General features: G+C 42.4%; 2 protein-coding genes across 7 annotated transcripts; both read right to left on the minus strand.

Moving 5' to 3' along the window:
* Positions 1 to 65: 65 nt before the first annotated feature.
* On the minus strand, positions 66 to 10248 carry hdac10 (histone deacetylase 10). Of its 3 annotated transcripts, XM_055934532.1 has the most exons (21): positions 10132 to 10242; positions 9998 to 10062; positions 5128 to 5262; positions 4935 to 5031; positions 4661 to 4758; positions 4403 to 4507; positions 4221 to 4289; positions 3996 to 4122; positions 3800 to 3865; positions 3626 to 3685; positions 3431 to 3520; positions 3194 to 3300; positions 3018 to 3085; positions 2623 to 2887; positions 1907 to 1997; positions 1436 to 1521; positions 1266 to 1322; positions 1091 to 1172; positions 684 to 872; positions 369 to 528; positions 66 to 220 (listed from the first exon to the last, which is right to left on the minus strand). In XM_055934532.1, exons 2-21 carry the CDS (start codon positions 10060 to 10062, stop codon positions 174 to 176), a joined length of 2064 nt encoding a protein of 687 aa, XP_055790507.1. In that variant the 5' UTR covers positions 10132 to 10242; the 3' UTR covers positions 66 to 173. The 3 variants fall into 3 exon arrangements, with proteins under 3 accessions (XP_055790507.1, XP_055790506.1, XP_055790508.1); XM_055934531.1 differs by having other exon boundaries at positions 9998 to 10248; XM_055934533.1 differs by lacking the exon at positions 9998 to 10062.
* A 629-nt stretch (positions 10249 to 10877) lies between these two features.
* Positions 10878 to 23264, minus strand: LOC129862664 (pseudouridylate synthase 7 homolog). Of its 4 annotated transcripts, XM_055934544.1 has the most exons (18): positions 23146 to 23264; positions 22264 to 22389; positions 19883 to 20227; positions 19691 to 19775; positions 19472 to 19579; positions 19170 to 19314; positions 18340 to 18357; positions 17618 to 17729; positions 17438 to 17515; positions 17231 to 17359; positions 16927 to 17052; positions 16719 to 16780; positions 16351 to 16511; positions 15605 to 15731; positions 12771 to 12872; positions 12053 to 12182; positions 11728 to 11819; positions 10878 to 11589 (listed from the first exon to the last, which is right to left on the minus strand). In XM_055934544.1, exons 1-18 carry the CDS (start codon positions 23247 to 23249, stop codon positions 11453 to 11455), a joined length of 2187 nt encoding a protein of 728 aa, XP_055790519.1. In that variant the 5' UTR covers positions 23250 to 23264; the 3' UTR covers positions 10878 to 11452. The 4 variants fall into 4 exon arrangements, with proteins under 4 accessions (XP_055790519.1, XP_055790521.1, XP_055790520.1 ...); XM_055934546.1 differs by lacking the exon at positions 22264 to 22389; XM_055934545.1 differs by lacking the exon at positions 18340 to 18357.
* Between the last annotated feature and the right edge of the window lie 801 nt (positions 23265 to 24065).

Raw genomic sequence — 24065 nt, forward strand, 5'->3', positions numbered from 1 at the left:
ATGGAGATTATGCAGTGCTGCAAGTTTCAGACATGTTCAATTACTAGATAGTGGAATGACCAACAGATGGTTTAATTGTTTTTAATTACCAAAATTACAAACAGTATAAAAATGGATGCCTGGGAGATGGATTTTCTCCCCTGGTCACAAACCCAATTGGTGTGGAGATTACTTCAGTCCTGGTTCTGTCCTTTTTCCTCGACTTCTTTCCCCTTTGCAGCTTTAGAAGGACAAAAATGTATTAACAATCTGAGGGGTCAGTATTTTCTTGAGGTGTCTATACTAATAACTATTTTGGTTTTCTAAGATGTTATTATCCATTTGAGTAACTGAATAGGTTTCCTTAGAGGCTGTGATCATTTGTTCACCTGCATTCTGCAGAAGTCCCCAGTGTGTCTGCAGCCTCTGTCTCAGTCTCTCCATGGCCTCCATGTCCTCAGGGAGAGGGGCCCCCAGGGGTCCCAGAGAGGGAGCAGGGTCCCCCAGCAGAGAGGCTGCTGTGGTCCCTACAGCCTCCTTCTCACCCTCCTGGGATGTGACAACAATATGTTAGAGGCTCATCCCTGCAACACTCATACGACATGAAAAATATATAGAGAAAAAACATAATTCAAAATACTTTAAAACTGCATAGCTAGGACCAAGTCAAAGTGGGGCCCTCACTCCCTCGGTGTCCCTCTCACCTGTATAAGGGCAAGTGTGTGGCCCTGTGCCAGGCCCTGGAGTAGGCTGGTGATCTGTGCCCAGGCTGCCTTCCCCACCTCACTGCCTGGCCCCTGCACCAGCAGCACCAGCCCAGGGTCATACTCATAGGCCAGAGGCAGGAGCAGGCACAGCACAGCCTGCATCAACCCCGCCACATCACTGCAGCCCTGTGGTGGGACGCAAACACACACACACACACACACACACACACACACACACACACACACACACACACACACACAGTAATAATACACTGTACACAACAGATGCTGTGCATTAAAATAAGGTAGAAAATAACATACATCTCTTACATAAAACCTTGGCAAGCGCAACAAGAGAATCATGTCGTAGGAGTACGTTTCCTTTTCCAAATAATTTGCTGTACCTTTTTCAGACACACAGAAACCTGATATCTGGATTTCTGCTCCTCTGGCTCCTTACTGCTGATCTGCACCACGAGTGCTTTCCTAAAAGAGAAAGGTGAAGGAGATGTTTATGGTTTAGAAGGGTATTTATGACTGTGTGGTTACTCTGTGTGGTTACTGTGCAAACATTCTCACCCGTCCTCAGTGATGTATGTCGGGATCTCCCCATCCCCCAGGTACACCAGCAATAACCTGTGAGGAGAAAAACACTCACCAACTGAGTGTTCGCCACCAGTTTTCTGCTGGCTTATGCATGTCCAGTATTGAGAATGTACTCAAGGTCAAAGGTCATAAACGGTGTATACCGGTTGGTGAGAGACATCCGAGCATGCTGCGCGGCACACAGCATCGCCACGGAGACATCAGGCACCAGCGCCAGACCGTTACGAATCTGACAGATAGTTAGCATCAAAGTGCCAGGTTAGCCAAAGCCAAATCACTGACCAAATATCAGAGGCCAAACCACACCATCTCTCTACAACGTGTGGTGCTGGGAATAATAGCCCCATAGTTCAGTTCATAAAACATTAACACACAATACCCTCTGTGTATTCATCATGTTCCAGCCCCAGGAATAGCAATGTGTTGCATTACTTCATCACAAGCAAACAAAGGCAACATAAAATGTACTGGAACTTAAGAAACACACAGGCAAAAGTTATGTGCAATTGATGCAGTGCAACAATTGAGGGCATTTGATGTATGTAATGACTCACAACGCAAATTACTTTTGATGAGTAAGATGAAATTACTCTTAGCTTCTAAACACAGCTCACCTCTTGTTTCTTCATCTTTTCAAAGAGCGCGATGACGCTGCAGAGAGACATGAGAGCTTCCTCCTCCGCCGACCCTTCAAAAAAGTTATCCCTGGTTATAAAATAAGACAGTATTATTGAAGCTTCACCAAAAACATTGGAGTCAAATAAATACGATGTGTATTCATGTTATCAAAGTAAAAGTACAAATTGATTAAACAGGAACTATGATCATACTTTAAAAGTTGCACTGTGCAGAAAACACACCGCCAATTCCTGGTTGCTAAAATTCGAATAGTTTACTTAATTTCCGTTTATGTGACAAAACAAGCAACCATAGTGTAGAGAATCATTGTACCATCTAAAACGCTGTAAAATATATTTTTTATAACCAAAAATATTGTATTTTCAGCTGTTTGAAGCTGGTATACAAAACCGAAAGTAAGAAGGCAAAAACAGGAAGCATAGAAATAGCGCACATAGAACAGATCACCACTTGTTAGACTTGATATTAATGAGGACAGATCTATAACACACATTTCTATGTGAATTTGATCAAGTTGGCTAAAAGATTACATATTGCAGCTTTAACATTCTTGTGGGTGAATGTATCTGTGGGTGGTAAATGTATCTGTGGGTGGTGAATGTATCTGTGGGTGGTGAATGTATCTGGGGACATTTGTTGGGGACAGACTTAAATCTCTGAGGTATCTCAGGAGTATAGGTTAGGGACAGACCTTAGTCTTTGCAGGATCTGAAGAGTTGGGGCCAGTGATGACCTCACACGGTCACATCTGTCAGGGACCTCCAGGTCAGCAGGGATTGCCACTTCAGTGTGGACCGGAGGAGCCAACCGGGACGGAGGCTTCATCCACACCACCTCCTCTTCCTCCGCTTTCTGACCATCCCCCCGTTCTTTCTGACCCTCCTCAGCCTGCACACCCTCTTCCTTCTCTGCCAGCTTACAGCGTTTAGTGCTGGGCTCAGACACGGGTGGGGCAACTGGAAGGGAAGTGAATGGAAGGAGGGAGGAAAGATAAGATTAATAGCTATATTAGGGTAAATCAGGGTGATATGTTGTAAATGAAGTGATGAGATCTGAGCGTGATCAGAGGGTGATGTTATATAGTACCTATGTGTTTGAGGCAGGCCCAGTACGGCTTCTGAGCTGATCTCACACACTGAATGGACTCCAGAGCACTGCAGGGACGGAGAGAACGTGGCAGACACAATGCAGTGTGTTATCTGACTGTACAAGCTATTTAGGTTATAGCCTTTTTTAAAGCTGAGACTGACACGTCAGCCCACCTCTCACATGGGCCGTTCAGTTCTGACGTTTGGGGGGCGGGATCTCCGAGTAAGGTCTGGACGGTCTGGCACACTGATTGGGACAGTGAGGTCAAGTTGTACCCTCCCTAAAATAGTTTTTTATAGAGTGAATCGAGGTACAAAAAAACAGCAAAAACAGTTCCTGTTTTGTTAATGTGACTTATTTCAGAAAAGAGTGACACAGTTAAATATCATAAGTCTATGAGTGACCGTCACCTCCAGGACAGCACACAGTTTCCCCCCAGCCAGGGACTTCAGGAGGTGGGTCAGGTGGGCAAAGATGTCTGGGGTGGCACACATGTGACCCTGGGACACAAGCATAAAAGAACGCTTGCTTATACTGTACAACCATAACAATAGTGTCTAGGCCTATATTAGTTGGTCATTCATTTAAGCAGTAGAATGCCTTACCTCTGGGTCTCCAATGGCGGAGTCAAAGCCTGCACACACAAAGACCAAATCTGGACTGAACTGGAACAAAGAGCATTCATTTCATTCAGTCATCATTTGAGGTTGATATGTAGAGAGAGAACGTCGCACACGTTTTGTGAGTGCTGCCGATTCTGACCTGGGAGAATGCCTCACCTCATATGCGATGGGTAGGAGAACATGGAAGAAGACAGAAAGGTAATCACTGTTCTCCATCCCCACCTGTAACCAGTCAAGAGATCAAATTGAGAACTGAAGGCATAATGCTACTGAGAAAGTAACAAGTACTGTATGGTAGGCAGGGCTCCTTGATTTAAAAGGACTTCTAGAATTCTACTTCTATGGAACTCACCTTGTTCCAGGGTACATTGATGTTGAAGCCAGCACCCTTCTCCTTGCCCACACTGTCATAGTCTGATTCCCTCAGGTTGGGCCAAAAGCCTTGGTGCTCATAGCGGTGCCAGGAAAAGTACAGCACACTGGGGGGGAAGAGGGGTGTCAGTCAGAGCAATCTGCAGATCAGACAGGATTGATTACCAGACAAAAGGTACAGTTAGGATCAAGAAAAGACACTCACCTTGGGTCATCCTCAAAAGCGAACTGCACCCCCTGTCCGTGATGCACGTCCCAGTCCACTATCAACACCCTGGGGAAACAAAAACATTCAGAGAAAAACTAACACACATTCGCCCACTCTTCTACTTTCAATGCCCTACAATGGAATCAGTTAAGAGTGGGTCCTATTCAGGCCCTGCTCACCTCTTGATACCGTACTGTTTCTTGGCATAGTGGGCAGCGATGGCCACGTTGTTGAACACACAGAAGCCGTTGGCAGCACTGCGCTGACTGTGGTGTCCTGGGGGTCTGATGGAAAAAAAAGAGGTGGGAGAGGGAGGTGAATCCTGAGTACCAGATACTGTAACTGTGCATACAGGAAGTCCATGACACCTTGCGCGGCATTGTAAATAAAACAGAACAAACCCATATGCATTCTGTTCCTCCGTGGTTAAAACTCACCTGACCAAGGCCATGCCGTTCCTTACTTTCCCCGTCATCACACTGTCCACCAGCTGGAGAGTGGCCCCGATGGCCAACTTGGCACAATGGTAGATGTTCTAGAGGCGAAAACACAAGCAGAGAACATGGGTTTCACAATGCTAACTCTGATTCGGTCAGCCTCATAGTCAGGTCCCATTCTGTGCTTTTCTATATTATGTGCACTATACTGTATCTTCTTCATTTGAGACAATGCAGCGATTAGTTGATTGATTGACTGTCCATGTCATCTCACCGGGTGGAAGTAGACATCCCCATACTGCTGGGTGAATGTCCTCAGCTCATCAAGGCTCATGTATGGTGTCTTCTTTACTGCTTCCAGGTACTCCTCACTGTAGGTACGACATAGAGCAGTGTGTGTGTGTGTGTGTGTGTGTGTGTGTGTGTGTGTGTGCGTGCGTGCGTATGTGTGTGCGTGATAGACTCACCTGTGAGCCAGTAGGATCTCTGCGTCGGTGGCCTGGCGTATAGGCACAGAGACACAGCGCTCAGCCAGACCCTCCTCCTGCAGAGCTGTGTGACTGACAGTCAGACGCTCAGGGACCTCAATTTTACAAGCCGGGCTGAAGAGAGGACATGCAAATGTAAGCCAAATAATTAGCCGGGTCATTCCTACTCTGCGGTGCCTTCCGGACCACATGTGAAAGAAAAAGTATAGATTTTCCATCTGTTTTGTATTCTATCAGAAAAGGGACAAGTTTGACTATCAGAAAAACATATTGGTCAAGCTCAGGCACTTAAATCCTAATAAATATAGGCATATGTTTCACACACGGAACATGACATATTTCCTCTACTTAATCACCCTCCCGGATCCGGGATCCTCCTCATCAGAAACGCTGACTAGCATAGCCTAGCCTAGCCTAGCGCCACAGGGATATCATATAATATAATTTCATGAAATCACAAGTCCAATACAGCAAATGAAAGATAAACATCTTGTGAATCCAGCCAACATTTCCGATTTTTAAAATGTTTTACAGCGAAAACACAATATATATTTATGTTAGCTCACCACAATAGCCAAACACACAACGCCATTTTTTCACCGCAAACATAGCTTTCACAAAACCCACAAATAGAGATAAAATTAAATCACTAACCTTTGAACAACTTCATCAGATGACAGTCTTATGACATCATATTATACAATACATTTATGTTTTGTTCGAAAATGTGCATATTTATAGCTACAAATCTGGGTTTTACAACGCAGCCATCGTCACAAATAAAACCAAAATGTCCGGAGAAATTTTAGACAGCGACGTAATCTAACAGAAAAACTCATAATCTTTGCTGAAAAATACATGTTGTACAGCAAATGAAAGATACACTGGTTCTTAATGCAACCGCTGTGTTAGATAAAAAATATATAACTTTAGTACAAAGCACAGCATGCAATAATCTGAGAAAGCGCTCAGCCATTCTCCGCCATGTTGGAGTCCAAAGAGTCCACAAAAATACGAAATAACATCATAAATATTCCCTTACCTTTGATGAACTTTCATCAGAATGCAGTGCCAGGAATCCTAGTTCGACAATAAATCGTTGTTTGGTTTTAGAATGTCCATTACGTCTGTCGAATTAGCAACTTTGGCTAGCATGGTGGAGCTCACGTTTCCACGAAGATTTTACGCATGAACGAAAAATTCAAAAAGTCAAAATAAAAGTTGAATAAACTGGTCAAACTCAGTTGAGAATCCATCTTTAGGATGTTTTTAAGAAATACATCCAATAACGTCCCAGACGGAGCATTTCCTTGTGTCTACCAAACGAATTGCAACCAACCATATGACAAATCCTCGTGCCTCACCAAGTACTACCGATTTGGCTGACCTCTCTCTCCAACGAGTCCCATCCGGTCCCAGAAAAGGCTAGAGACTTCATTCAACGTTCTACTGCCTGTTGAAATCTAGTGGAAGGCGTATGAAGTGCATACAGATCCATAAATAGAAGGCAATTGAATAGGCAAGGCCTTACACAGAGACCCATTTTCAGAATTTTCACTTCCTGTTTGGAAGTTTGCTGCCAAATGAGTTCTCTTTTACTCACAGATATAATTCAAACAGTTTTAGAAACTTCAGGGTGTTTTCTATCCAATAGTAATAATAATATGCATATCATATGATCTAGAACAGAGTACGAGGCCATTTCATTTGGGCACAATCTTTCCCCAAAGTGAAAACAGCGCCCCCTATTAAGAAGAAGTTACATATAACTCTCTGAAGGTGTTAACAATGCATGTAAATATCAAGATTTAGATTCCCTAAGTAATCAAATGTTCCTTACTCTAATACGTTGATTTATTTTCGCCAAATAATTATAAATCAATGATTATTGAGCGAAACGTGTGTTATTTTCCAAACCATTTGCACAAAAATGTTCCGAATAAGAGTGAATAACAACAGAATTTGGTCAACAGTTTTGCATATGTAGTTGACCCCTTCTATCTCGACAAGTTATCACAAAGATATACATAACATTTGATGTTATTGTCCAATTATTATTTTAAAAACACTGACCTATCCGGGTGGAATGAAGAGTGGGACTAATACCAATAATAAACAAAATATTTAAACAAAGATATATTATGCACTTTTAAATCTGTGAAATGGTCAAAAATAAAAAGATTACATTTATAATTAGAATCACTTTCAATTTATTACATTCTCTATTTACTTCTATTTATTTATCTTTTTAAAAACAGCAGATCTCAGAGACTCAGCAGATTCTAGAGTTGCTTCTTTTAACTCAAAGCAGGGACAGGCCGTGACCCCCCTCATCTCTTTGCCAGAGACAGGTTGTGTCTCTGTACTTGATGTGACCTGGCAACACACGTATCACTTGATGCATCTTCATTGAGTCTTTCGCTGCAGTATTTGGACGATAAAAGCCCACAGCTGTCAGCCATGAATTGGAGATTCTCGTGGGTTTAACATTGGCATGCCTCACAATCAGTTTCCGTTGGTGCCACAACTCAAAACGGCCTATAGGTGCAGAAGAAAGAGTAGGAGATTGAGTCTTGACTTTCTGACAGGAGTTTCCTGTGTAGATTCTTCATTGTCGGTCAGCAACCTTTTTTTGAATCTTCTGTATGTTTGGCGTGACAGCTTGTTTCCTCCCTGTAGTCGTGCGTCACACATCATCCCTTCTTGGATTCAGCAGTTCTTCGTACACACATCTCCAGCCAATCCAACCCTCTTCTTTGAAAGACCTAGTCTGGTTGAGCCTTTGGAGTTGGTACTTCTTCACTATGTTCCCAATAGTTACTCTTGCAATCTGCCTCTCCCTTTCTTTTCTGGTGTTGCGATATTTAGTTAAATTAAATGTCTTCAACCAATGATGAGTGCAACAGAAGGGTTCTTCTAATGGTTGGTTGGACAGGATGAGGTCTCAGCATGGCATTCACTTTTGAGCCAGGAGATTTGGAATTTCCCTTGATGCATTGGAATCTCTTGTTATTTTTCCTTTTCTCTGTTCCCTCTTTTCTGGTTACAACATGATTAATACCATCTGTTATTTCATAGTTTTGATGCCTTCACTATTATTCTACAAATGTAGAACATAGTAAAAAATAAAGAAAAACCCTGGAATGAGTAGGTGTGTCCAAACTTTTGACTGGTACTGTAGATAAAACCGAGTGTTAATACTTACTAGCGTTGCACTGTTGTTTTCCCTGCCCCAAAAAAGATTGACACTTCCTGAATGTGATGTCATTGTGGGAAGGGGCTGTTTTTCAAATGGGTATCACTACCAACTAACAGGGGAGAAAGTGAAATCAGGGAAAGGGGGATACCTAGTCAGTTGTACAACTGAATGCATTCAACTGAAATGTGTCTTCCGCATTTATGACACACGTAAATTCTTAAATACAGTAACAAATAAAATAATCATGAGAAGAGTAGTGATGACAGATATTTTAAGTAGGACTATAAAATAATGAATAAATATTTTTTATATTTTATTATTTAATGGCTTATATTTCTCGTAGAAGACGATGAATAGCACCGGGGAGATGGCAAAAAACGCCTACATTCACTGAAAACAAAATGGTAAAAATGCATAAAAGTGCACACAGTGCATTCGGGAAGTATTCAGAGCCCTTGACTTTTTCCACATTTCGTTTACATTACAGCCTTTTTCAAAAATGAATACAAAAAAATGTATACAAATAAAATGCCCTCAATCTACACACAATACTCCATAATGACAAAGCGAAAGCAGTTTGGAATTTTTTGCAAATGTATTAAAAATAAAATACAGAAATACCTTCTTTACATAAGTATTCAGACCCTTTGCTATGACACTTGAAAAAGAGCTCAGGTGCATCCTGTTTCCATTGATCATTCTTGAGATGTTTCTACAAGTGGCCAGACGGAAGACTCTCCTCAGTAAAAGGCACATGACAACCAGCTTGGAGTTTGCCAAAAGGCAAATCAATGATGAAAACCTGCTCCAGAGTGCACAGGACCTCAGAATGGGGCGAAGGTTCACCTTCCAACAGGACAACGACCCTAAGCACACAGCCAAGACCACCCATTAGTGACTTCGGGACAAGTCTCTGAATGTCCTTGAGTGGGCCAGCCAGAACCGAGAATTGAACCCGATCTAACATCTCTGGAGAGACCTGAAATTAGTGCAGCGACGCTCCCTGTCCAACCTGTCTGAGTAAAGGGTCTGAATAACTATGTAAATACGATTTATTTGTATTTTTGAATACATTTGCAAACATTTATAAACCCGTTTTCATTATGGGTTATTGTGCGTAGATTAACGAGGGGGTAAAACGTGTTAATCCTTTTTAGAATACTAATATAGGGGGGTCTGAATACTTCCCGAATGCACTGTATCTCTGTGTTTTTAGGTAAAATACACATTTTACACTAAAGTGTTATTTCTTGGGGATTGAAAAGGCACCACATAGCAGGAATGACCCAGCTAACAGTGTGCACTCAAAACACTTTTGAACAAGTGCACTCACACGCAGCCTACACAGGTCAGTACACATAAACACATTGCTTCTCCTAATATTTCTATATTTCTTTACTTTTAGATTCGTGTGTATTACTGCACTGTTGGAGTTAGGAACACAAGCATTTCGCTACATCCGCCATAACATCTGCTAAATGTGTGTATGCAACCGATAAAATGATTTATATTTGACTCACCCACTCATACGTACACACACAGCAGAACGATAGTTATCATAATCTTTGATATAGATATCAGTTTTTGCTCTCTTTCGCTAGACTGCAGTGTGTAGGACAACAAAATGCACAATAAGGAAGCAAGACTTACTCAACCCATAGCAGTTTGTAGCGAGTCATCTCCTCATCATAAATCAAAGCGGTTCCAGACGACATCTTTCAACAAAGTATTCGCGACGTCAATGGCAGAATGGATCACAACTTGAATGGAATGTAGATAGCTACCTGTAAATTCGAGATATACGAATTTAGATTCGACTTCAGGGAAACACGTTCATCGCGCTTTTCTTGCCAACGGCGCAGACATGTTTGTTGTGTTGAGTGGTCACAAGACAGATTTGATTGGTCCTCAACGAGTACCGTTACATTTATACATTTTGAATTTCATTATGTTTTTTGGTATTAATAGCACAAGTGGAGTTGGAAAATGATTTAAGGCGATGTACATTTGTTGAGCTCAATCAAAATAAATTATTCTGTAAAAATGAAAGCTTTACGTCTTCGTAAATCCCCCCCCCCCCCCCCTTGTGGTATGAGTTGGTATGATTTAGGGCTTGAGAAAAAAAGACAATTGACGGTCACTCATAAGACACCAGTCCTGCTAGAAAATAACGTGTCAATGTGACTGTACCATATCACCATACACGAATTCCAATATGATGAAATCTGAAGTATTTCAGAGCACGACAGAAGAGAAAAATCATGTAAAACCGTATGAGACCCTCAGTATCCCAGGGTGACTGGCTGATGACAGGATCCAGTCAAACAAATTAGATTGGAGCCAGGCGATGAATTCAGTGACTACAGCCAGCTGGCATCAGCCCCCCTGCCAGATGGTCAGCTCCACAGCACCTACTATGAATAGTTACTATAGGCAACTTTACAAGTTCAAGATAATACCCTAACAGTGGCACATGTTAGAGCAGAATGATGCATCTTATCCAAGTCCATGAATAACGGAACAAAAAACATTTGCACTCAACATTTTAATTCTCTCTCTGTAAGAGAGCTGGTTTCCAAAAAACAAAAACATTGTACAGTTAAAAAAGGAAACAGTAATTCTGTACAACCAGGGTCAGGTCATTGTAGTACCCTGGGAAGTAGCAGGGGTGTCACAGAGCACCACCATGGGTTACACAAACTGTTCTACACAGCCCCTTTAAAGTGCTTCTGTAGCACGTCAGCTGTTTCAAAAACATATCTCTGAATTTCTCCAGTGCCGCAAAGCTTTAAAAGACAGTAAAAACTTCCTGATAAAAAAATGAAGAAACTAAGAAAATAATCAGAGTAGTAACAATATAATATCAGAGTTGTTACTCTTGGTAGCGTGGGATTAGGTAAGATTTCCCATCACCCTAACTGACACACCTTGAGAGGAATGACCTTTGGCATGTCAAAGTACCAAAACACTCCCACCCACACACACACATACAATATAGACTGTTAGTCTCACATACAGTAAGTAGACACCCACTAAAGGACAGACTGCTCGGCAACCTGGAAAAGGAGCCCCTATATGAAGCTCAGTGGGCCCAGTTCTGTTGTATTAGTTTAGCCAGGTGGTGTTGAGCTGAGTCTGGTTCTTGATGCTGGTGTCCATCTTGAGCACCTCTCTGATGGCCATGGTGGCGTAGGTAGAGGGAGGCAGGGAGAACTCCATCCTCAGAGCCCTGTACTTCCCCTCTGGTGGGTGGAGAGAAAGAGTTAGGAGAAACACACCACCAAGAGTGTTTTTCAATTTCATGGAGTACAGATACAAGGTGAATGGAAAGGTACCACATATTGATTAATGCACAGCAACAGGATGAAACTAGAACATACCTTTGTTGAAGACTGGGGGAGGTTGGTCCTCTAGTTTCTCCACATCAGTGTGGATCAGGGAGACACGAGGGTCCTCATAGTTAATCACCTCCCTATAGAAAAAGAGATGATACAAGAAACACAACTCAGGAATGTAGAGGAGGAAATATTATACAAGGCAATCACATTATCAAGGTAAAATGAAGCAATCCACAGCTCCTTTTTATGCATTTAGAATGTGTAACGAAAACGTCTCCAACACTATTCGTTCGCCTTTTCCTATAGTTAGCTAAGACTGAAAATAGATGTATTAATTGATACTGAGGTGACAGCGAGTGTTACAGACCAGCTGACGTCACTGGGTTTGATGAGGATGCGTCGGTAGGCCCCGGCCAGAGAGTAGTCCCTCACCCTGTGTCTCATGTTGTCAATGTCCAGGTTATCTGCACTCAGCATCTCCCTGTAGCCCTTACCCACTGTTACAGAACAGGAGGAAAAGACACAATCACATCTGAAACACACACCTCAACCACATATCTGAATAGTATAGAACAGTAAAACAGAATAGAATACTACATCCAGAGATCTTTTTATTTTTTAAATTTAACTAGGCAAGTCAGTTAAGAAAAAATTCTTATTTACCATGACAGCCTACCACGCCAAACCCTAACGATGCTGGGCAATTGTGCACCACCCTACAGGACTCCCAATCGCAGCCAGTTGTGATACAGCCTGGAATCGAACCAGGGTCTGTAGTGACGCTTCTAGCACTGAGATGCAGTGCCTTAGACCGCTGTGCCACTCGGGAGATATCATTTTCCACGGATTGAAATTCTTCTTCACCTCTGCTTGTAACACCCCAGACAACAGGATAAGTCTTTGCCCTGACATGAAACTAGTTCATGCAAGGGCAAACAAGCCAAATTAAACTAGTTCAGACAGGACAAACCGTTCGGTAAGGTAGAGGATTAAGGAGATTGTTTCCGATTATGGGGGAGGGGAGAGCTTAAGGGAGGGATAGAGACTTTGCCCTGACATGGTGGGAGGATGCAGGGCTCTCTTACCGTGGTGAGTGGGGTAGATGACGTCAAACCCTGGTAGGGGCATCACCACGTCTTGGATAGAGTGGGTCTCGGCCTCTGCTGCGGACAGCACGAATGCAGTGCCTGGAGATAAGTGGGTGAATAGCAGTGGTAGAAAAAGTACCCAATTGTCATACTTGAGTAAAAGTAAAAGATACCTTAATAGAAAATGACTCAAGTAGAAGTGAAAGTCACCCAGGAATTTTACCTTGCGTAAAATTCTAAAAGTATTTGGTTTTAAATATACTTAAGTATCAAAAGTAAATGGAATTGCTAAAATGTACTTAAGTATCAAAAGTAAAAGTATAAATAATTTCAAATTCCTTATATTAAGCAAATCAGACGGAACCTTTTTCTTGTTTTTTTATTTACGGATAGTAGGGATGCATGATATATCGGTGAACATATTGGAATCGGACGATATTAGCTAAAAATGCCAAACTCGCTATCAGCCCGATGTCTAGTTTAACGTTGATGTTAAAAAACGATGTCAAAGCTACTGTGCATACCTATATAACGTAGGTACATGATGTAATGACGCCACGTAAAATTCTGCGCTACTCGTGCAATACAGCATTCCTAACCTAGCCCACAATGTCTGCTGTGTGGATCGAGCAGTCAACAAGTCGAGCAGTCATTTGAAAGAGTAAGACAATTTCAGCGACACAACTCAAAGGAAAAATCCATTAAAGCCAAGATAATGTAATTCATTGCACTTGACAATCAACCGTTCTCTGTCGTGGGTGATGTTGGATTTCGCCGACTGGTCGAGCACCGGTACACATTACCAATGCATTATTTTTCAGATGCTGCCCTACCGGAGTTACACAGTAATAGCATCACTGCTATTAGCTTCACGGCATACATACTATGGAACACCATTTGGGTCTTTGCATGTCAAAAAATATACAGTAGCACTGTCAAAGCTGTACAAAAAAGTCTGCAAATAAGCAAACACCGGCCACGAACGATGTGTTCACAATACTGCGCTAGTAATAAAGCTTAATTTGTTCGACCGCAACTTCTGGGGTAGCTAGCTTTAGCTTGGTACAACCAACCTGAAAACAATGACCAGTAGAAACTGTAGTCATTTTCATTATTCTTAGCAATGATTTAGGAATACTTGTGAGTAAGTATTAGCTGAGTTGCCACTTGTTGTTCGCCTATTGAAATTGAACTTCAGTTCGTGAAAATAGCTAGCCAGCTATGTAACCATGTTGCCCAAAGCTAACGTTATAAGCAGCAAGCTAGCTTCATCTGGCTAGTGACGCTCAACCGGACCAGGTTGTGTTGTGAAGCTATAAGCATTAGGCACAATAGTGGAATTTGCGGTTTGCCTTCAAAATAAAAGTATGTCATTGACAGCAAATAAATACAAATAGTACAATTATGTCATACTTTTATTTTGAAGGCTAACCGCAAAGTCCACTATTGTGGCTAGCTTCAGATAGATGGGTCTGACCACCATTAATCAAATAAGTGTATCATAAATTAGGGTTATTTTAGATGATGACACCTAGCTAGCTAGCTAACTACTGAATCAGTGTCATTTTGCTATGTTTTTGGGGAAGATTTTTCTTTGCATCCATGAGCTTTGCTATCTTTTTTATGACCAGCACTGTAGATGCGCGAGACAACTTTACCAGCATCATAGCATACGTATCGATGAATCGTTGGGACATATGAAATACAAGTGATGGTGTAATCAATATGTAACAGCTACGTAAAAAATGTATGAATGTGACGTGTAGTCACATTCAGGTCCTGATTGGTCAAATAGTGTCATTTGACGCGCCAAATAGTGTCATTTGACGCGCCAAATAGTGTCATTTGACACGCCAAATACTGTCATTTGACCTGCCAAAGTGTCATTTGACACGCCAAATAGTGTCATTTGACACGCCAAATAGTGTCATTTGACACGTCAAATAGTGTAGTGTTATCTTTGACATGCAACGGCATTCCATAGAAATCCTGGTTGAGAATGAAATGACTGAACAACGAAACAGCACAGCAATTAAGTGAAAGAAATTGATTTTGATTATGTTTTACTGGTAATGGGGACATACATAAATTCCAACAAAATAACTTTTTTGGTCAGTGTGGTGTGTGTGTAACCTTTATTTAACTAGGCAAGTCAGTTAAGAACAAATTCTTATTTACAATGACGGCCCGGACGACGCTGGGCCAATTGTGCACCGCCCTATGGGACTCCCAATCACGGCTGGATGTGATACAGCTTGGATTTGAACCAGGGACTGTAGTGACACCTCTTGCACTGAGATGCAGTGCCTTAGACAGCTGCGTCCGTGTGTGTGTCAACTATTTAACTGTACTAGAATGCTTAAATGGCCGCTAAAATGTGTAATATCGGTTATCAGTATTGTTTTTTTTGTCAAGGAAAATATCGGATATCGGTAAAAAGTACATTATTTTCTTAGCGAATGTAGTGAAGTAAAAGTTGTCCAAAATATAAATAGTAAAGGAAAGTACAGATACCCACAAAACAACTTAAGTAGTACTTTAAAGTATTTTTACTAAAGTACTTTACACCACGGGTGAATAGGAGGATGTCTACATCACTTGGTTTGAGACCCTACATAGAATGAGCACATTAACTCAGCCCAGCAGGTGGTCTAAAGCCCTGTTAGACATGATGTATTACACTTTAGAGCCATCTGTGAGACAGGCACTCTGGGCCGTGTGCTCCATCACTTCTCTACAGAACATTTATTCAAGAATTCCAACCACACGTATCACCACACGCGCTGGTGAATCAGAGATACACCCACAGAACATAAACAGATAGGACCCACCTCCCCTGAGCACGAGGTCTCCCTCCACAGCCTTCAGTCCGAAGGCCTCAATGCGTCTGCTGACCATGGTGTTCCACATAAAGCTCTGGTAGCTGTGGATGTACATCAGTCGGTTGTTACGAGGGATCTAGAAGACAAGAAGAGGGCCAACACAGGGAGTTACCTCAGCTATAATAAACCAGAGAAAAACATACTTTAAAAAAGGTGCACTAAGCAGAAACTCCTTCACCATTTCCTGGTTGCTACAATTTGAATAGTTCGCATAATTTCAGTTTGTGACAAAACAAGCAAGTATAGCGTAGAGAATCATTGTACCATCTAAACCACTGTGAAATATTTTTTACATAACCAAAAATATAGCATTTTCAACTGGTGGGCAAGACAGAAGGTAAAAGAAACTAAACATAACAGGAAGCATAGAAATAGCACACATAGAACACATCTACCGCTTCTTTGACTTGCTTTCAATGAGAATGGCATATCTATAATGCACATTTCTATGCAAATTTGGTCAGGCCGTTCATAAAGTGACATATAGCAGCTTTAATAAGTCAAACAAATTAACAGTGTGTGTGGCTACATTTGTTTCTCACTTTTAACAACTTAGTCCATTGGAACAACTTGGGGATAAATAAAAGGTGCGTGATGTCTGATATTGCCATTTGGCAAGTGTGCGTGAGTACAGCCATTGCTTCCTGACCAGTTATAAAAGTTAGTTTGTAGGAGTAAAAGCGGGCTCAGCTCACCATGGCGAAGGCAGTGATGATGTTCTTCTTGCCGTACATGGAGAGACCTCGGAGCAGCTGTCCCTCCACACAGCGTTTAACAGGCAGCTTCTGCAGCGCTGCTTCTGGGTCCTGGGACTGGGCCCACTCCTCACGGCACTTCACCAGATAACCTTTCTCCGCTTGGCAGAGAGAGGGAGAGCAGTAAATCAATACATCATATTCTATTAAAACATCCTTTTTACATCTGCAGTTGTCACAAAGGCCACGCCGTGGCAGAAACCGTTTGACACGCGCTCCTGCAATAATGTTATCCATTTTAGATTTGTCCATTTGGTAGCGGACATGTATTCGATATAAAGACAAATGAAAGGCAGTAAATGTTTTACCTCCAGGGCGAGGCTTCAGGATCAGATCTATCACTTCCTTCCAGTTGTCTTGCAAGATGGCCCTGGTCCAAACAGAGGGACACAACAACAGTCAATCATCCATCCCCTGCCAACCCCGTACCCATGGGCCGGTTACCCTATGCACCAAGGGGATCATGTTTTTACCTGCCGACCCCATACCCAAATGTGTGAGAGTCCGTGTCCTTACTTGCCAACTTGGTGTGTGGGCACGGCGGTGGTGCCAAAGCGCTGCATGCCATAGTAGTTGATGAAGCCCGTCTCTCTAAGGGAGGACATGGCCTGCTGGACCTGCTCCTCTGTCCCTGTGATGTTCCTGTGTGGGAGGTAACCAGCCAGGAACAAATAGCAACGCGTAGATCAGATTAAAAGTTGCTGCGCTATTTTAATTGTTCAATGAATCAAATCAGGATTGGAGAGTAGTTTGAGTTACAAAGAATAAGTTCAAGCAAAGAGATTACGCACATCGACACGCGCAGCTAGTATCCACTGACCTGATGACCACGGTGAAGTGATTGCCCTGTAGTTCTCCCAGCTTCAGAGGGTGTTTCTTGTAGCAGAAGTTTCCCAGTTTAAAGTTATTGAGGCACTTGTTGAGGTGAGACAGTCTTTCTGCTGTGATCCTGAAAGGACAGAGAACATAGGTTACGTAAGTATGTATTTACAAGTATTTGCTGATAGCAGCAAGCCACCACACTCACTTGAGAACTGCAATCTCCTGCACAGTGATGGCTCTCTTGTCCTTGGTCCCCATGTAGGAGAAGACATTGGGCCTCATCCTGGGAAATAACAGACACAAAATCAGGAGTTCTACAGTTTAGTAGAAGTTTTCCTTACATATTGTTGGAAAAATGCTATTAGAAACTGTGTGTGTTTTTTACCTGAGGAACTTCGAGAGCACGTTGATGGCCTCCATGGTGTCTCTGTTCTCCTTGTAGAGGACAAAGTGGCAGAAGGCCCCGCGGCTCTTAGGCCAGGAGTGTTTCCTGGGGGCTGGCCAGGGAGACAGGAGGACAGGAGTGAGTTGTGGCGATAAAGGCAGAGTAGCAGACAGACCGCATCTGTCAGAGAATACATCAGTATTCAGTGCTTTGGTATGCTTTTCAAATTACTATCTGGCTCCTTTATCCTTTTGTGCGGAGGCAGCTCTGTTAAGGAGCCCAACACAGACAGCAGCAACCACTTCTTTAACAACTGTTTTATGCCACGAGCATCCTGCATATATGTCCCAAGACGGACGCCTCAGTAATTGAAATGCTCCCCTCGAACACTCATTCCCCATTGCTCTAAACTAACTAACAGGGGTTCTTCTAGCTTAGCCTACACCCTGAAATTGGTAATGACTATTTACCAATAAAACTATTTACCAATAAAATAGTAGCCATATTGAACAAGCAGGATAATCAGAGTGGTTTTATTATTTATTATGTGCAGCGGTTTTTTCTGGATAATAACAGGGCTTAGGTGGTGGGCGTGGCGGGGGCGTGGCTAAAGGTGACCGAATATTTTAGAGCCCCCCTGTTGACCAGTGACAAAATTGAGCTGTTTTGAAGCTAGTTTCCTGCAAATTCTACACACCTTGCCATTGACGAGAAAGTCTTACCTGCAGCTGCTTTGACCTCTGTCCACCCAGAGAAGAGCAAAAGGAATAGGATATAAATGATAAAAGAATGTTACTAAAAGACGGTCGTGGACCGTTAGACAGACCGGCAGGGGTGGCGAGGTCAGCATGCAGGGTTGGAATGCCGTTGTGTCTAAACCGTTCTGTGCAGCAGGAGTGTTCCACGGGCATGACAGAGTAGCCATTATTTGATGACTACCATGTTGTGCTCTCTTTGAATAGGCCACTACATTTACAGGAAATGATTCATTGAAAAACGGCGATGTCTTAAATGATCTTAATAAGCCTAGGGAATTGATTCAGAGGCAAAACATGCCAGTCCACGTCGAGAGAGAGACTGCTGATTTGTTGGGGAGACTTCTAACATCTAAAAGTTCACAGAAACCTGGATAAAAATCAAGATCCATGTGATCTCTCTCAGTCCATGGGACTGGTCAGGGTCTTTGGTCTGGATCTTTAGTCAGCATCATCATGCAGGTGTGTTGACCTCACACATGCACCTGTTCATTCATGCACCCTACATATAATCCCATAGCCAACCCAGTAGCTACTCAGCTTAGAGAGAACCCCATGTAATGAGAGACATGAGGCCAAGCTGAACAAGGGCATGCAGCACCACCCTTTTACAACCATTCAATCATAACTTTCCCCATTCTGAAATGTAAACTCTTTGTTGAAGTAAGAGAACTTGAAAGCGACTTGATTTGGTTCTATGATCGATGTTACAGAGATTTCACCCAGCAATAGGAATTAAACCAGAGAGACAACCCAGAAAATGTCCACGACACCCATCTTCCCATTCTCTCCTGTACCTGCGAGGGCTTTCTGCCCGGCTGCGTGGTAGGCCACGATGAACTTCTTTCCCTCCCGCTCCTCTGTCTTGGTCTCCAGTCCAGGGTACAGGGTCTTCACAGCCTTGTGGACCAAGGTCCGCTTCTCTTTTGTGTCATCGGCTACCTGTGTGCGTGTAATCAAAACTTAATTGATCTCTAAAGTTTGCCTTTGAGGACCGTGGTCAAATGTAAACTTTGCATCTTAACTAGAATGATACAATGTGAAGATACAATGAAAATAAACTTTCAGTGGGCTTGGTGGAAACGATGCATGCACTCACCTCTATAGAGACATTGCCCTCTTTGTTCTTGAAGAGTTGTAGCTGCTCCAGCTGCTGTTTCTGCTCCTCTGTGAAAACCTGGGACTCTGGCTGCTCTACCGGGGCCTCCTATTGCAAGACATGTCCAACATCAGAGTTTAACTTCAACAATGACTTATAGATTATATTTCACTCTAAACTGCAAGACTAAAGAAATGTACTGATTCATTGTTAGCTCACCTCAGCCTCCTCAGGAACAGAGAGATCATCCAACAGCACTGTCTTGCCTTCTCTGTTGATCTCGTGCACCACAAAGTCAGAGTACCTTAACACAGACAGAGCAAGAGCTGATCTCAGTCATAGTGAAACACACACAGCAACACATACGCCATGTTCAGATCGCTCTTCAGGAGGGCCGGAGTCAGGACTAACCTCTCCTTGAGAATGCCTGAGAACCCCTTGTGTTCACTGACAAACTTCAGAATCCCCACATCCAGCTCTGTGAGGCCATGCTTCATCATCTCTGCAAAGGCCTCTCCTGACCCCAACCCTTCCCCTTCTCCATCCTCTTCCAATGTCTCCGTGTCTTCCCCCTCTGGCTCTTCTCCCTCATCCTGGGGCAGCTTGTGAGAGGGCCCTCCGTTCTTCTCTTCCTTCTGGACTCTGGGTCTCTTGGTGTTGTGGTCAACCTCCTCCTCCTCCAAAGCAGGGCATGCTCTCTTCTCCCCCCCAGCGGCAGGGACCAGCATGGGCTCTGTGTCGGCCATAGGGACCAAGCTGAGGGGCAAGAGAAGACATCGAATTCACTCAGCATGTCATTGTTAACATCCACACCACTACTACAAACACCTACTCTTATATAATTAATGGAGAAGCTCAATTTACTTGAAATAAATCAGCATTTTGGACATCAATGGCATGTTATAGAAGTTCCCAGACACTTTCTTTGCAATCTCACTTGTCTTGGAGAAACTAACCCCACCAGCGAGATACTTCCTCAGGCTCGTTCAGCAGTTGCAGGGGCACAAATAAAACATGAACAAATGGCTCCGAAAATACCCAAATATGTCCTTTTAGAAACGGCAACACTCACTATAGTGACGCAGGTCTTTAGATGTACACATGAAATTGTGTCATTCCCGAAATGTATCCTCAACGTTAAATTCCATTTTGTGCGACTCGAGCGACACTTCTCAGTGTAGTCCAAGATCCTGTTTCGTGTGTGTATGCGCGGGCAACACTGAGAAGCAGCACAGCTGAACCTGCTTGAGTCGCACAAAACGGTATATAAAGTCACAGATAAAGTTCAGAATGGTGTTGTCACAATAGCAGAATTTTGACTTCGATACCAGGTTTGTATGATAATACTCTATACCATCCAGATACTCTATATCAAAACAATACCACTACTGCTCTGTTCAATCGTTGGGCATATTTTGAGTTCAATATCACTACATTTAAATAATAATAATAATAAAACCTATCATACAATCAATTTGACTTTGTTTTTACAAATCTAACTGCATTACAACGTAATGGTAATAATTTTTTGAATGGTAAATCTCTATTGATAAACTGGGTAAATCAAGATGTAGCCTCGGCCTAGCCACAATACAGGTAAATGCATATTCAATAGGAGCATACATTGAGTTATTGAGTTTAATCAATTGGGGGGGGGCACAATGTGACACCAATCAGGCCCCCCCGAGGACTGGAGTTGCCCATCCCTGCAATAGATAATCTTTGGGAGAGATGAGAGAGAGAGACCGAATAAGTTCATTAATTAAGTTTTGGATGGCAATCAGCTTTGAAATCAGCATATTTTGCATGATGGTTTGCATATTATCACAAACAAAGTACTAGGTCAGTGAATTAATATCAGCTTTAGCTGTCAGCTAGCAAGTAAATGTAGCCTATAATAGGTGGAATCTACCTGTATCTTGCATTGTGAAGTGTTCTAGCCTGTGTGGACATTGTTTTGCGAACAGTGAATAACAGTTGCAACATTTCTACATAACGTGTCGCATTATTCAAGTGTGTTACTTGTGAGCAGCATGAATGGGGAGCTAACATGATGCAGCCCAGAATCCCAGTGGAGGCTAGCAGTGAGTAAGTGGAGCAGGCAAGGGTGAGCGCTATAATAAGGGGTCGGCTGCACTGAGACAGGCGCTTGATCCATGAGACACATTTGACAGAAGTATCGAAAGTAACAAAACAAAAATTTTAGTACCGAACCGTGTTTCATGTTCTAGTATCCAAAAGTACCAAAGTTACAGTATACTGTGCAACACTAGTTAGGAAAAACAATTTAATATGTACAACATCTAAAGACCTTCATCACTATACTGTATATCACTATATGGGCGGCAGGTAGCCTTGTGGTTAGAGTGCTGGGCCAGTAACCAAAAGGTTACTAGATCGAATTCCCAGACTGACAAGGTAAAAATCTGTCGTTCTGCCCCTGAACAAGGCAGTTAACCCACTGTTCCTAGGCCGTCATTGTAAATTAGAAATTGTTCTTAACTGACTTGCCTAGTTAAAAAAGGTTAAATATATATTTTTTTTAATAAATACTGAAAGCATTGCTGTTTCTAAAAGGATGTATTTGGGTGTTTTTGGAACACGTTATCTGTGCCCCTACTGCTGAACGAGCATGTGGAAGTATACAGCTGGTCTCAAAAACAATTGATTGCAAAAAAAATATCTGGGCACTTCTATAACATGCTATTTACATCCAAAATACAAATTTGGTTCAAATAAAGTGAACTTCTCTTTTAATATAATGGGAGAGTTGTGCTGAACACTTGACTTACAGATTGCTGATAGGGACCTTAAAGAAAAAGCTGTGTATCTGGCAGATACCTGGTGCTCGGATGTCAACAGTTAGTAGATAGGGTGTATGGTACCTCAAAGCAACCCAAAGAGAATTCCTGATGGACCTATGGATGTAAACAAGGCATTTTTTTTTTTTTTTACAAAGCATGTCGCTCCAACCAAATATTCTGTGAACACTAGCAAGGTACTGGATTGGCAATCTAACACCTCCCCTTTCCGAGTTTGGGAAACCCTGCCCTAACCCTCCCCTCCACGTTTTTCAACTGGTCGTTCAGAACAGCACCGGTTCCGTTTAATGGAACGTTCTACGACTTTTTTTTAGTACTGGACGCAGCCCAGTTGTAGGTGATTCAATAATTTATCAGTAACGCAAAAACACACTGGCCCTTTTTTTGCGCACCGGCCCTCATATTCTGCACCCTCCAGACCAACATAAAAAAATAATTGCATAGCCTGATTGGCAGGATGATTAGGTAACTACTGTAGCATCGTGGTAAACACGACATTATTAATTATTCTGTTTAGTTATAGCGAATGTATCTTCCTTTCTGAAACGGTGTAACAACAACATTTCACACTGTGGCTATGCTACTACATTGTTGGTACCCAGTTCCATCCAACTGGCAGATGGTTCGGAAACCTGTTTAATTTCATAGATACATGCCTCTGTTGTGATGTTATCTTCGACTGACTAATTAGCTACTAGCTAGCTAGCCTGCTAACGATAGCTCATGCCAAGTAGAAACATGACTAGTCAAATGCGCCCACAAATGCTTAGCCAGGGCAAAGCTATGCATAGTTACATTAATGCAATGTGGAAATATTGACATTAATTGTTTCTATTGCAAAATCGGATTTACCTGCTCGTACAGGGGTTTAGTAGAGAGCGCACAATAAAGTACGCCAGTTTTCCTACACACGTGTGTTTGACTCCGGAAATAGTCACTCCTTGAAACCCGCCCATATCAAACACCCATTGCCTCAAGGGCCTGTCAATCACAAAGCTCCAGGCTATTAGGGTTGCTTTGGCCAAACACCACGGTGTTACAACGTAACAATATATTTGATATATGAGTAGCCTATGATTTAGCAGCTTCCTCTTAGTGTTCAATGACGATACCTCCTCATACATTATAATTTGAATAGCCTAGTATTAATCTAGGCCTATAATAAGAACATGTAGGTTAACCAATCCCAGATAGGTCTACTCTCATTCAACATTTATTTGAGAAATAGGCCTATCTATAGGAAAGTTTTTGTTCAGGGTCAGGGATAGGGATGCTTGTGATCCAGGGTGAGATAATAACGGATTATGTTTGCCATATGACTCACCATGGCTACGGATTATGGGGTGCCACAACAGATTCATTTCCAAACCCATAGCCTTAACAGTTCTCCAAATTGGTAAGATCCTTTAAGATGGCAACTCTGACAGAAAAGTAAACCAACTTGTCAATAAAATGTCTTGCAAAAATATAAAATATGGTGGATAATTTAGCTGGAGTCTTTCCCCTACTCATAATATGCCCCAGTTAGCATATAGGCCTAATAACTAATAATGCTTTGAGGTGGTGATAAATATAGAGGCAGGCAAGGGGAATCCTTTCAAGTTCATGACATCAGAGACAATACATTGGGATAGTCTAATAATGTAGACGGGAGTCAGTATTTTTGTTTTTGGTTCTTTGGGGGCTCCTTTTTGCACTCACCTCACCTGCCAGTTGTGCGCGGCCATGTAGCATAGAGCTCCAGTGCCGGGCGCGCCTCCTCCTCCTAACGA

The sequence above is a fragment of the Salvelinus fontinalis genome, chromosome 9 (assembly GCF_029448725.1).
Source record: "Salvelinus fontinalis isolate EN_2023a chromosome 9, ASM2944872v1, whole genome shotgun sequence".
NCBI classification, from domain to species: domain Eukaryota; kingdom Metazoa; phylum Chordata; class Actinopteri; order Salmoniformes; family Salmonidae; genus Salvelinus; species Salvelinus fontinalis.

Excerpts from the sequence above, each read along its gene's own strand:
- hdac10 (XM_055934531.1), bottom strand. The coding sequence starts at position 10,062 with ATGTCGTCTGGAACCGCTTTGATTTATGATGAGGAGATGACTCGCTAC. Across the intron at positions 4,290-4,402 it reads AAACAGTACGGTATCAAGAG|GGTGTTGATAGTGGACTGGG; the intron begins GTGAGCAGGGCC and ends TTGTTTCCCCAG. Across the intron at positions 1,998-2,622 it reads CAGATCCTGCAAAGACTAAG|GGATAACTTTTTTGAAGGGT; the intron begins GTCTGTCCCTAA and ends TTTTATAACCAG.
- LOC129862664 (XM_055934544.1), bottom strand. The coding sequence starts at position 23,249 with ATGGGCGGGTTTCAAGGAGTGACTATTTCCGGAGTCAAACACACGTGT. Across the intron at positions 19,580-19,690 it reads CTGTTCCTGAGGAGGCTGAG|GAGGCCCCGGTAGAGCAGCC; the intron begins GTGAGCTAACAA and ends GTCTTGCAATAG. Across the intron at positions 16,781-16,926 it reads CCCACACACCAAGTTGGCAA|GGCCATCTTGCAAGACAACT; the intron begins GTAAGGACACGG and ends TGTTTGGACCAG.